Genomic DNA, 16,316 nt, shown 5'->3' on the forward strand with positions numbered 1-16,316 from the left:
TTATTAAATATATTTTTGGTTTTCTTGATTTTAGGAGAGAAATTCGTATGTTGTCTGACTTAATGTTTTTTTGACAGATGTATTCCTAAATATTTAACACAGTCCTTTACAGGAATATTTTCTATTTCTTTATCATCAGAGTCATATAAAAATAAGATTTTACATTTAGAAACATTCAGTTTTAATCCTGATGCAATAGAGAATGCAGTGATAGCATTAAGGGCATGAGCGACCTGGTCTTTGTCTATTAAATAAAGAGTAGTATCATCAGCCAGTTGGGAAATTTTGATTTCTTTGTTAAAAATGGTTAAGCCATACAGATTTGCATTATTTGGGATATCTAGAGATAGAAGTTCCACAACCAAAATTAATAAAAATGGCAAAATTGGGCATCCCTGTCAAATACTTCTGTTGATACAGAATCCTTTGGATGTATTAAGGTTAAGTAACGCAGAACTATTTATATCTTTGTAAAACATGCAAAGGACTTCAATAACATTTTCACCGAAGCCAAGTTTAAGTGACCTGAAGAGAAATTAATGTTCAATTGTGTCAAAGGCTTTACAGAAGTTCAAAAATAAGACAACCGCATCTGAGTCAATTGCATCTGAATAATCTAGAAGTGTCACGATTCCCACCGACGGTGGCGCCCCCTCCTGCTCGGGTGGCGCTCGGCGGTCGTCGTCACCGGCCTATTAGCTGCCACTGATTCCCTTTTTTGGTTTTCCCTTCCTTTTGGTTTTGTGCACCTGTGTTTAGTTTGGTTAATTAGCGGGGCTATTTATGTTAGCTGGTCCGCTTCCGTGTTGTGCGGGATTATTTCTAAAGTGACGGTTCATGTTCGTGTCGGCGCTATTTTACGCCGTGTGTATTTTCTCCCCTGTGTGTGGGAGTATTTTGTTTAATGAGTGAGTGTACATTAAATACGCCACTACCCTGTGCTCGCTGCTTCCTGTGCCTCATTCCTTCACCACGACTGCCAATCCGTTACAAGAAGGTCCAAGACTAAATGAATGTTAGAGCATATGTGACGACCCTTCATAAATCCTGTTTGAGCCTCATTTATAATGGTATCGATTCCTTTCTTTAATCTTTTGGCATAAACCAGAGCAATCAATTTGTAATCAATATTTAATAGAGTAATTGGTCTCCTTGTCATGGCTAGCTAGCATGCCTGCCATCTTCTATGAGGCTTGGATATTCCATCTGCTGCCTACTGTGTTCTAGGGTACTGTGTAACTAGGGTAAATTCTGCCGACTGCCGGTGCCCTTCTGACGTCACGCCATGGAACGTCATTTAACTTCCATGTACTTTGGCTGCGTTCACTAACATCTAAAAATGGTACTTGCAAATATGTTCTTGGTCACACACTGTAACCGTTTGGAAACAGCCCTAAACTCAGCAAGAAAAGAAACCTCCCTTTTCCAGGATCCTGTCTTTCAAAGATAATTCGTAAAAATTAAAATAACTTCACAGATCTTCATTGTAAACGGTTTAAACACTGTTTCCCATGCTTGTTCAATGAACCATAAACAATTAATGAATATGCACCTGTGGAACAGCCGTTACGACACTAACAGCTTACAGACGGTAGGAATTTAAGGTCACAGTTATGAAAACTTAGGACACTAAAGAGGCCTTTCTACTAACTCTGAAAAACACCAAAGGAAAGATGCCCAGGGTCCCTGCGTGAACATGCCTTAGGCATGCTGCAAGGAGGCATGAGGACTGCAGATGTGGCCAGGGCAATAAATTGCAATGTCCGTACTGTGAGACGCCTAAGACAGCACTACAGGGAGACAAGATGGACAGCTGATCATCCTCGCAGTGGCAGACCATGTGTAACAACACCTGCACAGGATTGGTACATCCGAACATCACACCTGGGGTATAGGATGGCAACAACAACTGCCGAGTTCCACCAGGAATTCACAATCCCTCCATCAGTGCTCAGACTGTCCGCAATAGGCTGAGAGAGGCTGGACTGAGGGCTTGTAGGCCTGTTGTAAGGCAGGTCCTCACCAGACATCACCGGCAACAACGTCACCTATGGCCATAAACCCACTGTTGCTGGACCAGACAGGACTGGCAATAATTGCTCTTCACTGACGAGTCACGGTTTTGTCTCACCAGGGGTGATGGTCGGATTCGCATTTATCATCGAAGGAATGAGCGTTACACCGAGGCCTGTACTCTGGAGCGGGATCGATTTGGAGGTGGAGGGTCCATCATGGTCTGGGGCAGTGTGTTACAGCATCATTGGACTGAGCTTGTTGTCATTGCAGGCAATTTCAACGCTGTGCGTTACAGGGAAGACATCCTCCTCCCTCATGTGGTACCCTTCCTGCAGGCTCATCCTGACATGACCCTCCAGCATGACAATGCCACCAGCCATACTGCTCGTTCTGTGTGTGATTTCCTGCAAGACAGGAATTTCAGTGTTCTGCCATGGCCAGCAAAGAGCCCGGATCGCAATCCCATTGAGCATGTCTGGGACCTGTTGGATCGGAGGGTGAGGGCTAGGGCCATTCCCCCCAGAAATGTCCGGGAACTTGCAAGTGCCTTGGTGGAAGAGTGGGGTAACATCTCACAGCAAGAACTGGCAAATCTGGTGCAGTCCATGAGGAGGAGATGCACTGCAGAACTTAATGCAGCTGGTGGCCACACCACATTATTCCATTTCTGTTAGTCACATGTCTGTGGAACTTGTTCAGTTTATGTCTCAGTTGTTGAATCTTGTTATGTTCATACAAATATTTACACATGTTAAGTTTGCAGAAAATAAACACAGTTGACAGTGAGAGGACGTTTCTTTTTTGCTGAGTTTATTTGTTGATTTTCTTATTAAGGTGTTTTATCGATTTAAAGTACATTTCACTAGCAAAATGAGCCAATTTACTAAGAATGGCCTTTTTCGTGCATTGACAATTTATGAGTAAAATGTGTGCAGCTGACCACTGTCTTCTTCAAGACCAATGTCATTGAGCTATAAAAGAAAGGGTCAAGACTGGAGAGCTAGCTACTTTCCTAGCCCAATCCTCTTTTCTGAAATGTCGGATTATCTATCTAGCCTATTTCTCGTTTTTTTCTCTGTACAAAAACTTGTTCAAGCCATAGAGAGTAGTTAGATTGATATAAACTGTTTTAGCATGGACATTACCATTGAGGGCTTCCACCATTTAAAGTCATCATGATTCGACCTTGTTTTTTTCAGAGTTCCAAGTTGTCTTGAAAGCACCATAAATCCAGAGAATGCCAGACTTTGATGACAAAATTTGCCCACGAAGGACTGCCTTGCCACCTTTCTGATCAAGTGAGCACAGCACAACAACGTGAATCCAAAAATGTCTTGTATGCATCTCAATAAATTATGTAATATACCAGAGAGATATTTATACTGTAGCTAAGAAAGTAATACTAAGTGTATGTTCTGTAGTAAGCTGTGAGTAGCCCGTGTGCTTCACCCTAGTAATTTTGTATATTTTCACCTCTTAATTTCACCTAGTGTTCTGAACTCATGGTGCACATGTAGCCTATAACCTGTTTTAGAGAAATGTAATCATGGAATATTGTTAGAGCTTTCATTGTCTGCTTTATGCCCCCTTTATTTATATTACCGTTCTGACTTGGTGTACACGGAGAACACTGTAATAATGGCCCATGTTCTGAATTCTGTCGCTGTACATTTCAAAAGTGCTGAACAAATAGTTATATTGGTTACGTCGTCCTAGCTCGCTCATTAATGTCTTAATCGAAATTATGGATTGCCTCTTATCTGCTTGTCATCCCCTTATGCCATAGTTTGTACATCTCAATTGTCAGTAGAAAACACATTTGTTTAAGCAAGTCAGCCATGTTTTTTTAAAGGCAGTAAATGAGGCTGAATGAACTGTTTCACTGCCAGACAAGGCTCCGCTGATAGCCAGGTGTAGCAGTGTATTACCACATCAAATAATTTAATGTAGGTAGGCCGTGAATTACTTCACTGACCAGTACAGTAGGTGGCGGTGTATGCACTTAAAAGTTGGATGCGATCCAAAGAGTTTTATAACTAAACCAAGGTCGTCGTTTCCAATGGGAACAAGTGCGTCATAGTGGGAAAAACAAGTAAGGAGGTGGGCAGAAACAAGCATGAGCTAGCGATATTACATTTACATTACATTTAAGTCATTTAGCAGACGCTCTTATCCAGAGCGACTTACAAAATGGTGCATTCACCTTATGATATCCAGTGGAACAACCACTTTACAATAGTGCATCTAAATCTTTTAAGGGGGGGGGGGGGGTTAGAAGGATTACTTTATCCTATCCTAGGTATTCCTTAAAGAGGTGGGGTTTCAGGTGTCTCCGGAAGGTGGTGATTGACTCCGCTGTCCTGGCGTCGTGAGGGAGCTTGTTCCACCATTGGGGTGCCAGAGCAGCGAACAGTTTTGACTGGGCTGAGCGGGAACTGTGCTTCCTCAGAGGTAGGGGGGCCAGCAGGCCAGTGGTGGATGAACGCAGTGCCCTTGTTTGGGTGTAGGGCCTGATCAGAGCCTGAAGGTATGGAGGTGCCGTTCCCTTCACAGCTCCGTAGGCAATCACCATGGTCTTGTAGCGGATGCGAGCTTCAACTGGAAGCCAGTGGAGAGAGCGGAGGAGCGGGGTGACGTGAGAGAACTTGGGAAGGTTGAACACCAGACGGGCTGCGGCGTTCTGGATGAGTTGTAGGGGTTTAATGGCACAGGCAGGGAGCCCAGCCAACAGCGAGTTGCAGTAATCCAGACGGGAGATGACAAGTGCCTGGATTAGGACCTGCGCCGCTTCCTGTGTGAGGCAGGGTCGTACTCTGCGAATGTTGTAGAGCATGAACCTACAGGATCGGGTCACCGCCTTGATGTTATATTGATATCGATATCCTATTGGCGCGTTATAGCATGTATCTGCATATTTCCGTTAGGGGGATGCTTACTCTGTGAAGTCCGCACGTGCAATAACTCAATTCGCCTTTGCACTCCTTCTAAACAACGCAATTTCAATAATAAATGTTGAACAGGGCCAAGTCTACAAAACTTACTCCACTCTGTTCATAACAGATTCTAGTGTTGGGAACAGAAAACTGTATTGAGCTGAAATGTTTCATCGATGGGAAAATGTGCAGAATTTCGGCCAAAATCCATCTGGTTCCATATTCTTCCACTGGTGGCCAGTGGGCTTCTTCTCACTACCATATTTGGTAGTGAGTGGGAACGCCAAGCGGATGCTTCGCATTTCTACATCCGGTAAAATATCTGCCTCGTTGTTCTATCTGTGCCCTGTCTCTGGTTCAAGCACACATCGCGCAACTTTTGACGTTCTGAAGTTTTCTACGACAAAGCCAACGAGTGGTTTATCAAGGAAGCAACTCCGCTGGTTGGAGACGTGGCTCTGCCTGGCTGCCATATTGAAGTAACCCACATTGAAGCACTACAAACCGCTTAGCTAGCTATCCAACTATATTTTCTTTCTAAAGGCGCTTTAGATATTTTGGAACTCGACTGAGCAAACACCATCGGAGATTGAAGATCGTTTTCCTAACCATCTGAGATTAAATATCGTTTTCCTAAAGAGAGACCAAAAATGGTGAGCACAGTCACATTTCAAGTCTTCATATTTTCCGTTTAGCTTAATCATAACAACACACGTTAGCTTGCTATCATTAGCTAGCCCCTTGGCACAACGAATTGAAAAGCAAATCAAACTTAATTTGACAAACAACCACGAAGGTAACCGCTCAAGATTATTAGTTAACTTTACTATATAATGCTACTATTACTTAGCAGCTTTGTAATGTAAAGTATCGATGTTAGTAAGCTAGCTAAGTTAACGTTACCACAAATGTCAGCTACTAGTGCTTTGTGTCAATTCATTTAGCTAACTAGGTAACTAGTTAGCTACAATTTAACAAAATTAGCTAGATTGATCTTTACATTTCACTGGTTGACTACCGTTGGCTGTCTGTTAACTGTGTTAAGCTATGTTGGCTGGTAACGTTAAATACTTGGCCTTGGTAGGCTAGTTAACTAACTAGCTAACATTAGCTAGTAATCAAGATATGTCAACCAATGGATCTTGGCTGTATGACATTATAATTGATTTGCATTGGGTAATCTAGTAAATTTAAATCTAGTAAATTAAGTTGTTTGGATCAATGCGTTCTCATGCCTTGGTCCTGGTATTCTGTGATGGTAAGTGATTTTCACCTATAGTAAATTGTAGCCAGCATATTCCCACCCCATCTTTACACTTGTTTACACATTGAACTGCACTGGGGTCAGAACGCAATCATGGTTACATTAAGACACCGTGAAGCTTGTGTGAGATATGGGTCGGAAAACTTACCTCAATGCAGGGATGGGATATGCCAGCCACTGTACTCCAAATTTTACCTTTCCACACTGATAGATTAAGAAAATTAAAATACTGCTATTTTTCCTGGGAAACTACCCTTTTGTCCTCATGCTAGCTAGCAGTAGCACATCCTGTCCCTGCATTGAGGTACGTTTTCTGACCCATATCTCACACAAACTTCATGGTGTCTTAATGTAACCATGATTGCTTTCTGACCCCAGTGCAGCTCAGTGTGTAAACAAGCTTAACAGTAGGGTCGGAATCTGCTTTCTAAGTAAACTGGCACATAACTACCTTTCTTGGCCAACATATTTGTACCACGTATGGTTACCCTGTCTATCACTCTGTCATCATTAATGGAGACATCCCACTTATGAATGGATGTTTGATTCTCTCTGCTCGCTGCAGGTGCTTTTGGCAGCGGCGGTGTGCACCAAGGCAGGCAAAGCCATTGTGTCACGGCAGTTTGTGGAGATGACCCGGACGCGTGTCGAGGGCCTCCTGGCTGCTTTCCCCAAGCTCATGGGCTTGGGCAAGCAGCACACGTTTGTGGAGACGGAAAGCGTGCGCTACGTCTACCAGCCCTTGGAGAAGCTCTACATGGTGCTAATCACCACCAAGAACAGTAACATCCTGGAAGACCTGGAGACACTGCGGCTCTTCTCACGTGTGGTATGATACGATCCAACACATCTTTATTGGTCCAGGACCCACCACACAACACACCCACACACACGACAGGCTGGGAGCAGCACACGGGATAACCCTACGCTATAACAGCCCACTGCTGCTTACGAGTTCAGAATTCATCCATCCCACCAATCACTTCAAATGGGATCATATCCCACTATAAACTAGAAATGTATTGACTGTTGGTTTGATATTGAAACATTCAATTGGGTTTTTCGGTTTTCAGATCCCAGAGTACTGCCGTGTGCTGGAGGAAGGGGAGATCTCAGACCACTGTTTTGACCTGATATTCGCCTTCGACGAGATCGTGGCCCTGGGCTACAGGGAGAACGTCAACCTGGCCCAGATCCGCACCTTCACCGAGATGGACTCTCACGAGGAGAAAGTGTTCCGGGCAGTCAGAGAGGTGAGACACTTGTAGCTAAAATGGCCATAACGTCCAGAGGATGTGTGGCATTAGCTTACAGTAACCATGATTTGAACGTTTTTCCTCATCTGCTCGGCCCCACAGACTCAGGAGCGAGAGGCCAAAGCAGAGATGCGGCGAAAGGCCAAAGAGCTGCAGCAGATCAGGCGAGACGCTGAGCGCTCGGGGAAGAAGGTGCCGGGCTTCGGCGGCTTCGGCAGTGCCGGGATGAGCAGCATGTCCTCAGGGTCCATCATCACAGACACCACCATCGAACCCGAGAAACCCAAGATGGCTACCGTCCCAGTCAGGTACGGAAATGATGGAATTTCAGTGTTGAATTTGATTGTGTGTATAATTGTCTTCAGGCTGTGCTCCAATACACAGTGATTGGCAGATAGGGCCCAGTTTGTCCTGATAATGTGACCAGGGTGGGAAATGTTATTTTTGGTCCAACAGCCACTGTGGCAGTTACATGAGAAAATCGACCAGCCAACTCAGATTTCTTTTTACCAGAAAAAATATATTTTAGCCATAATTACATCAAAAATCACATGACTGATGAGAATGCTTTTGTAGTGTTTCTAAAACAAAATAAGTAATGTGGTATATTGCTCCATTCAATTTCATTTTTGTGACCTAAGTCTTTTAACCGATGTATGTCAAAAGCATTTAGTTAAAGTAGTGAAACAAATAAACTGTTCAACTGAACATTAAGAATCAACAAAGTGCCTGCCCTGCCACAAAATGCTGAGTGAAACGACTTATTTATTGTTAGTTCAGAGCTCTAACACTGCCATTTTTACAATGAGTACATAAGTTGATATTTATGAGAACACAAATAAATTGAGCACAATTAAAATATGTGAGTGTTTTAATGATAAGACATGACTAAAAGTTTATGAATAAAATGTTTTTGGAGTGTGTAACCCTGAGAAATTTGAGTCATTAGGTGAGACAAATGTTCAGCTGCCCCTTCAAGGGGGGCCATTACCCCGTGGTAACAGTTATTGAGAATCTCTGCATCTGCGTTAGCAACAGACAGTTGCAGCAAAATAATGTTGGAAAAACAACTTGGCGTGTGAACAAAAATGATGTAACTAGACAAGAAACATGAGGATAAAGTCACACTTTAGTAGCCTTTCGTCAATTTGACCAACTTCTACATTTGGGCTTTGGATTTTTTTTAAATTGTTCTCAAATGCTGTGTGTAACCATCTACCAATGTGGCTGGTGAAAGACATTCTTGCCCGCCAATGCCCAAAATTCTACCCGAATTTGGCGGGTGTTAATTTCTCACCCTGAATATGACCTGACTAGGGCTGTTGCAGTGACCATGTTACAGCCACACCGGAGGTCAACGAGTTATGAAGGCAGTCAAATTCCACATGACCATTTAGTCAAGGTAATTATGCCTCTCCATGCTATGATGCTGGTCATTAGCAGCCTACCAAACTTGCTAACTGCTTGGTACTCAGCACTCTTTTGTCCCTCTAATCACTCTGACATCAATGCAAATGTATTCAAAAATCTAATCAAACACTTTATGAGTGAGTTCATGTTGCTCAACATTTCTATAGGCTATGCAAATGGGGGAGAAAAAAGAGTGATGGCCTCTAATTAAAAAGAGGAGGATCCCACGAGTTTTCTAAAGGCTAGGCCTACTAAATGTATTTCTCAACCTTCCTGATATTAAGCACATTTCTTATTTTTACAACAGGTGTATAGCCTACCTGTCTGCCATGAAAATAAACCACTGGGGAAAGTGTCCTCCGTTTGCTATTTAAGTGCATAGATGACATGTATTTATTCCCGGCTGCCCCTGTTTCAATACAGGTGCATAATGGTCCATTCTAAATTATAACAAATATCTCACACACATTATTATTTAGTATATGTAAAGACAAGATTAAACCAAGAATAGTCTGATGGGTGACAATATTAGGCTATTGCGAATTATATTTTATCACTTGTGAATGATGCTCAGCATAAGAAACAATGCCTTTGCTTTTTTTTGCTGCCTTTTTTCGAACCATAGTCGCACACATTATGTAACCTAGCCCATAGGCCTATATGTTTTAATAAGGTTTGTATCACAACTAAAGTGGCCAAATAACTTCTTAAAATTTAAGCATATATATATATGGGGAAGTTAATTTTCACCATAAAAATGCACCTTCATAATAAAATCATTACATGCATAATTGCATTTTTCGCTCACTTTTGATAATGGTGTTTTCTGCTAATGGAACATTCATGCTTATAGTCTACTACCATGTGCGCATTTCTGTGCTTATAATGTGAATAAATAGCCCAATAGTTTATCAACATTTTAAGATAAATGTCCTGATCTCTTGTGTCAGCCACATTGCATAAAAAATGTTTTTTTGAAGCTAGTGGTTGTATTAATTTGGGATCTATCGCATCCCACAACTGTCCCAGACTGTTTGGAATATTTATTTCTTGCACAGAATAGAATAGGGACTTTTGTACTATGGGGGATAGTAGATTGACATAGGCTAGTGCTTTTGCTTTTCGTTAGGCCTACTCATCTTGTTGGCTGACGAAAAGTAAATGTGGACAGTTCATCCAATATCTTCAATATGCATCTCGGAATTGGATAAGAGCGTGCGCAGTTGCGTCCCCGATGTGTCTGTCTTCACTTGTAGCCTGTGAGAAAGACTTGATCACGTGACGGAGAGCCATGTGAGTGAGAGACGCTTTGGATTGCGCAGCACACTCGGGGAGAAGGGCACAACGCACTACTCCGGGCCTTTTTAAAAGGAATGGATTTTTTTTTAGGGTCCATAATTGCCATAAAGGGGATGCCGCCGTGAAATTCGAAGCATTATCAAGTGCTTGTGAAATTGTGAATTAGACTTTTACGCAAAAAACAAAGCAGAGCTCATGCCTTTCAAGCAACTTTTTGGAAATCATCATTAGTCTCATCCTGCAGCCTTAGAATGTATTAAAAATAAAAAGATATAGCCCAACGTTTGTAGAACATTTACATTTTTTGTCATTTAGCAGACGCTCTTATCCAGAGCGACTTACAGTAGTGAATGCATACATTTCATACATTTTTTTTCCCCCCTCCGTACTGGCCCCCTGTGGGAATAACTCTAAATTAAGCATATAGGAGTACCTATTTCTTTGTTAACCGCTCAACACAGAATAGTGTGTGCGCTCCCTCAAATCATTTTTGGAGAAAATATTTATATTTTATTCAGCTTTGTTCAATTGCGTTCTTCATACAATAAAATAATGCCACGGAATTCTAAGCAAATCTTGTCTGCTAAATGAACTAGTGTCGCCCACAGCCAATTGGCATAGCCACATAAGGACCTTTTCTTCTGAAATAGACTACATTTTCTTCATATCATGCTTCTTTAGACCTGTCTAATATAATAGATTTATTGGGAAGGTGTAGTAGGCAATATTACATGGATTTATTAGACTTTTTAAAATGGCTTATTAATAGGAAGCCAGGAGATGCTAGATGTTTGTTAATTAACGGTCAATTACCGTGAGACCAACAGTTATTTGCTTGACAATCGCCGGCTGACAATTTCGGGAAAGCCCTAGACCTGACCATGAAAAACTCTGGGCCACAGATGCAGAGGCTTGTACTGACGATCGTGTGTCTCCCACAGGCCGACCGGATCCAGCAAAGCCCTCAAGCTGGGCGCCAGGGGGAAAGAGGTGGACAACTTTGTGGACAAGCTCAGGGGGGAGGGGGAAACCATCACGTCCAACACAGGGAAAAGGCCTTCGCTTGCGTCCAATGTCCTACCGCCACCAGTTAATGTGGAGAGGTACATTTATTCCTCTCAAGTTTTAATCTTTGATAGTAAGCCAAGGTTTGTCTTGCATTCAATGTCTATGCATGTGCTTTATTGACATAATTCCCGTGTGTGATTGCAATGTGTGTCATAATAAAACCTCAATCTTGACGCCTGTGTATGTTTTCCTCAGTGTCCACATGAGAGTTGAGGAGAAGATCAGCCTGACCTGTGGACGTGACGGCGGTCTACAGAACATGGAGCTCCTAGGCATGATCACCCTGAGAGTGTCTGACGACAAGGTCAGCCGCATCCGCCTGATGGTCAACAACTACGACAAGAAGGGAGTACAACTGCAGGTGAGTTGTTCAGATCCTGACTGAAGACACCTGGATGGTGGCCAGTAAGGCATAACGCTGTGAAAAAATCCAGTATTCTTATTTGACTAGTAACCCCAGTGCGATTACAAAATGTTTCTCCCCGTGCACTCCTTGTATTCGAAGATTTCTGTAACAATTCATCCCATATCAGAGATATGTACTCTACCGGTCAAAAGCTTTAGAACACCTACTGATTCAAGGCTTTTTCTTTATTTTTACTATTTTCTACATTGTCGAATAATAGTCGTCAAAACTATGAAATTAAATAACACATGGAATCTTGTAATAACCAAAAAAGTGTTAAACAAATCAAAATGTAATTTTAAATTTGAGATTCTTCTTTGCCTTTATGACAGCTTTGCACATTCTTGGCATTCTCTCAACCAACTTCATGAGGTGAGGTAGTCACCTGGAATGCATTTCAATTAACAGGTGTGCCTTGTTAAAAGTTAATTTGTGGAATTTATTTCCTTAATGTATTTAAGCCAATCAGCTGTGTTGTGACAAGGTAGGGGTGGTATACAGAAGATAGCCCTATTTGGTAAAAGACCAAGTCCATGTTAAGGCAACAGCTCAAATAATGCTTGGCTATGAAAAGCCAACTGACATTTACTCCTGAGGTGCTGACCTGTTGCACCCTCTACAACCACTGTGATTATTATTATTTGACACTGCTGGTCATCTATGAACGTTTGAACATCTTGGCCATGTACTGTTATAATCTCAATCCAGCACAGCCAGAAGAGGACTGGCCCGGCCTGGTTCCTCTTTTGGTTTCTTCCTAGGTTCCGGCCTTTCTAGGGAGTTTTTCCTAGCCACCGTGCTTCTACGTCTGCATTGCTTGCTGTTTGGGGTTTTAGGCTGGATTTTAGGCTGGGTTTCTGCTGATGTAAGGGCTTTATAAATACATTTGATTGAATAAGCAAATAGAAATGACAGTCCACTACTTTAAGACAAGAAGGTAAGTCAATGAGGAACATTTCAAGAACTTTGAAAGTTTCTTCAAGTGCAGTTTTGAAAACCACCAAGCACTGATGGAACTGGCTCTCATGAGGACCGCCACAGGAATGGAAGACCCAGAGTTACCTCTGCTGCAGAGGATACGTTCATTAGAGTTACCAGCCTCATATTTCAGGCCAAATAAATGCTTCAGAGTTCAAGTAACAGACACATCTCAACATCAACTGTTCAGAGGAGACTGCATGAATCAGGCCTTCATGGTTGAATTGGTTTCTTTGCAGCAAAAGGCAAAGGGTGGCTTCTTTATTTATTTATTTTTCACCTTTATTTAACAAGGTAGGCTAGTTGAGAACAAGTTCTCATTTACAACTGCGACCTGGCTAAGATAAAACAAATCAGTGCGACACAAACAACACAGAGTTACACATGGAATAAACAAACAGTCAATAATACAATAGAAAAAAGTCTATATACAGTGTGTGCAAATGAGGTAGGATAAGGGAGGTGAAGAAATCTCAAACATGTTTTTTGTTACTACATGATTCCATATGTGTTATTTCATAGTTTTGATGTCTTCACTATTATTCTACAATTTTTGAAAATAGTAAGAATAAAGAAAAAGTAGGTGTTCTAAAACTTTTGCCCGGTAGTGTATGTCCACTGTGTTGGAATTGATTGTATCTCCCCTGGTATTTAGACACATCCCAACGTAGATAAGAAGCTCTTCACTTCAGACTCTGTGATTGGTCTGAAGAACCCCGAGAAGTCTTTCCCCCTCAACAACGATGTGGGGGTGCTGAAGTGGAGGCTCCAAAGCACAGACGATGCCCTCATACCTCTAACCAGTGAGTCTCATTCCAATGCCTTTCTCAGCCTGTCATCCTGCCGGCACCATCTTTGATCTGCAGTTATTGTGGTATGATTTATTTTGTGTTAACTATATCTATTTTTAAATGTCGTCGTGCTTTGTTTTGTCTGTAGTAAACTGCTGGCCTTCAGAGAGCGCTACTGGCTGCGACGTGAACATAGAATATGAACTGCAGGAGGAGAGCCTCGAACTGAACGATGTAGTTATTGCTATCCCAATACCGTGAGTACATGGCTGATAAAATGACTTTTCTTGTAATGTGTTGACTGTATAACAACCTTGCTGGGTTTTCTTTTGGCTGGTTTCCCAGAGACAGATTTTTAAGCATAGCCCTGGACTAAGAAGCATGTGTAATGGAGTTCCTCCATTGAGGTGGTTTTCAGTATAAGACTGGTTCATTTGTGACCGGTAAACCAGCCTAAAGTTGATGGTTGCGTTGTTTACAGTATATGGTTGTGTTTCCTGGTGCAGATCTGGAGTTGCGGCACCTGTGGTTGGAGACGTGGACGGAGAGTATAAGCACGACAGCAGACGGAACGTTCTAGAGTGGAGCCTACCCGTCATAGATGCCAAAAACAAAAGCGGCAGCCTGGAGTTCAGTGTCACCGGGCAACCCAACGACTTCTTCCCCGTCAACGTGTCCTTTGTGTCCAAACGCAATTACTGCGACATACAGGCAAGTTTCATCTTTTTACGTTGAAGCTCAGTAACTATGGACATTTAGGCCTACAGTCAATGATGGAACACAATGCTCTTGCTATCCCTGCATTTCACTCGTCACATTGCTTTTTTTTCCTTCTTCTATTCCCTCAGGTTGCCAAAGTGACTCACGTAGAAGGAGACGCACCAGTAAAATTCTCTTTAGAAACTTCGTTCCTCGTCGACAAATACGAGATCCTGTAAAAAAAAAAATGTATACGTCAAAGCTCCAGAGAAGACAAAATAAGTACTCGCCTACCTGCCCGCCTGTGGAACATTTGAGACTGTACACATCAACAGGATCCAGCCCTTCAAAAGCCCTTCCCACGGTAGAGCGCAGAATTGGTGTATTTATGTTTGTATGAGAGAGAAAAAGATCTACAGTGTGTGTATATATAGAGTTCAATTTAACGGGCAGCGAAACATGCTGTTATTCGCCGAGGAGAGGCGGGAAGTGAAAACACAATGACTAAAGGGGCAGCAGGGAAGGGGGGTGGTGCTCTTGGTTAAGTGGTGGGGTAGGAACCATACTAGCTACAGACAAGCATCAGGGACGTGTTCACTAGAACACAAAACGGAAAACAATTCGCACTGTTTTGCAACAGAAAACCAAAAATGATCTTTTCTCATTTGAGGAAAATTAAAATGAGCCTTTCTAATTATACAAGTCCATGTAGTTCCTCCCTGATTCAGTCAGTTCTCTTCCGTTTGGTGCCTAATGAACATGACCCTGTTGTGTTGGCTGAGGAGCTAGTCAGCATTCAGCTGGTTGATCTCCCTGCTATTGAGGTTGAGTAATTCAAATCATCCCCACCTCCAAAGAATCATGCATCCTCTACCAGAGACATTTTGTATTTCATACAGTGGAACAGATTTTGAAGAAAGCAGGACTACCCAGGTGGTCTTTCATGTTTTTGTTTTTTATTTCATAGCTGCAGGTTCACCAGAAATCCAACCTGTTTACCCACTAAAGGCATCCCCCCCCCCCCCCCCACCCATTAGATTGATTAATCTCAATATGTAGCTTCAGGTGTTGGATGTGGTATTGAGGAACTGTTCATATGGAGAAGAGTAAGCAGCCAATCCACAAGGCAAACCACTGCATTTGTGGCTATAGAAGTTCTTGAAAAGTAATGGTTTACTATTTACAAACTTATCAGTTGTTGAAAAGGAAGAGCCGATCAGTATACTGTGGTCCGTATCAGCTGTGTTCTTCCTTCAGTCATCAAACGACCATCAATAGAGGGAATACTTTGGTCCTAGTGCGAGGAGGATTCTCCTGCCAGTTACACCACCTCCCTCTGAACCAGTCAGTAACTTACTCCCATAATGAACGGATGCTCTTTAAAATCCACTTAATCGTAAGGACAACATGTAGTGGTTTCACATGTTTTGGTTTTGATGTTTTGTTTTTGTATTCCCAGAATTTCAATGTGGTTGGTTGGATAATGGGGTTTGAAAATGGCTAGTTGGAATATTTTATCTGTAAAGAAATACAGACGGGGAATCATAACATTCCAGTATAAAATGTGAAGCAAAAAATCTTTAGTTGATTAAAGTGTATTATTCAACTTTGCGGTCTTTATTTTTTTGGGTAGTTAATGCACTTCAATGACGTTAAAGACAGGTTGGTTGTTCAGCAACAAAACTGATGCTTGCGCAACTATGGGGCAAAACAAAGGTTACTTATGTAACCACGGTTATGTGAGCTACGTGGATCACTCCAATATATTGGTATCACTCCGCAGCGGAGGGATACATCCGAGGTGAGGATTTACAGATTTACTCCCATCTACCTGTGTCACGGCTGGGGTCCGCCCCTATATATAGACCCCATGGCCGCGACACACGTTCTCTACATCATTTTTGAGGCGCCTCTAGCACCGGAGATGATTGGAGTGATCCAAATACACTGCTCAAAAAAATAAAGGGAACACTTAAACAACACAATGTAACTCCAAGTCAATCACACTTCTGTGAAATCAAACTGTTCACTTAGGAAGCAGCACTGATTGACAAATTTCACATGCTGTTGTGCAAATGGAATAGACAACAGGTGGAAATTATAGGCAATTAGCAAGACACCCCCAATAAAGGCGTGGTTCTGCAGGTGGGGACCAGAGACCACTTCTCAGTTCCTATGCTTCCTGGCTGATGTTTT

General features: G+C 42.3%; 1 protein-coding gene across 1 annotated transcript; it reads left to right on the plus strand.

The window, feature by feature from the left end:
- The first annotated feature begins 5,301 nt into the window (after positions 1-5,301).
- On the plus strand, positions 5,302-15,726 carry LOC123729221 (coatomer subunit delta). Its single transcript, XM_045703497.2, has 10 exons — positions 5,302-5,602; positions 6,779-7,042; positions 7,287-7,466; positions 7,572-7,777; positions 11,120-11,281; positions 11,442-11,607; positions 13,286-13,433; positions 13,570-13,678; positions 13,928-14,132; positions 14,270-15,726. Exons 1-10 carry the CDS (start codon positions 5,600-5,602, stop codon positions 14,357-14,359), a joined length of 1,533 nt encoding a protein of 510 aa, XP_045559453.1. The 5' UTR covers positions 5,302-5,599; the 3' UTR covers positions 14,360-15,726.
- Positions 15,727-16,316: the final 590 nt, after the last annotated feature.

Source organism: Salmo salar, chromosome 20, assembly GCF_965601325.2.
Source record: "Salmo salar chromosome 20, fSalSal1, whole genome shotgun sequence".
NCBI lineage: Eukaryota > Metazoa > Chordata > Actinopteri > Salmoniformes > Salmonidae > Salmo > Salmo salar.

Excerpts from the sequence above, each read along its gene's own strand:
- LOC123729221 (XM_045703497.2), top strand. Across the intron at positions 7,467-7,571 it reads TGTTCCGGGCAGTCAGAGAG|ACTCAGGAGCGAGAGGCCAA; the intron begins GTGAGACACTTG and ends TCGGCCCCACAG. Across the intron at positions 13,434-13,569 it reads TGCCCTCATACCTCTAACCA|TAAACTGCTGGCCTTCAGAG; the intron begins GTGAGTCTCATT and ends TTTTGTCTGTAG.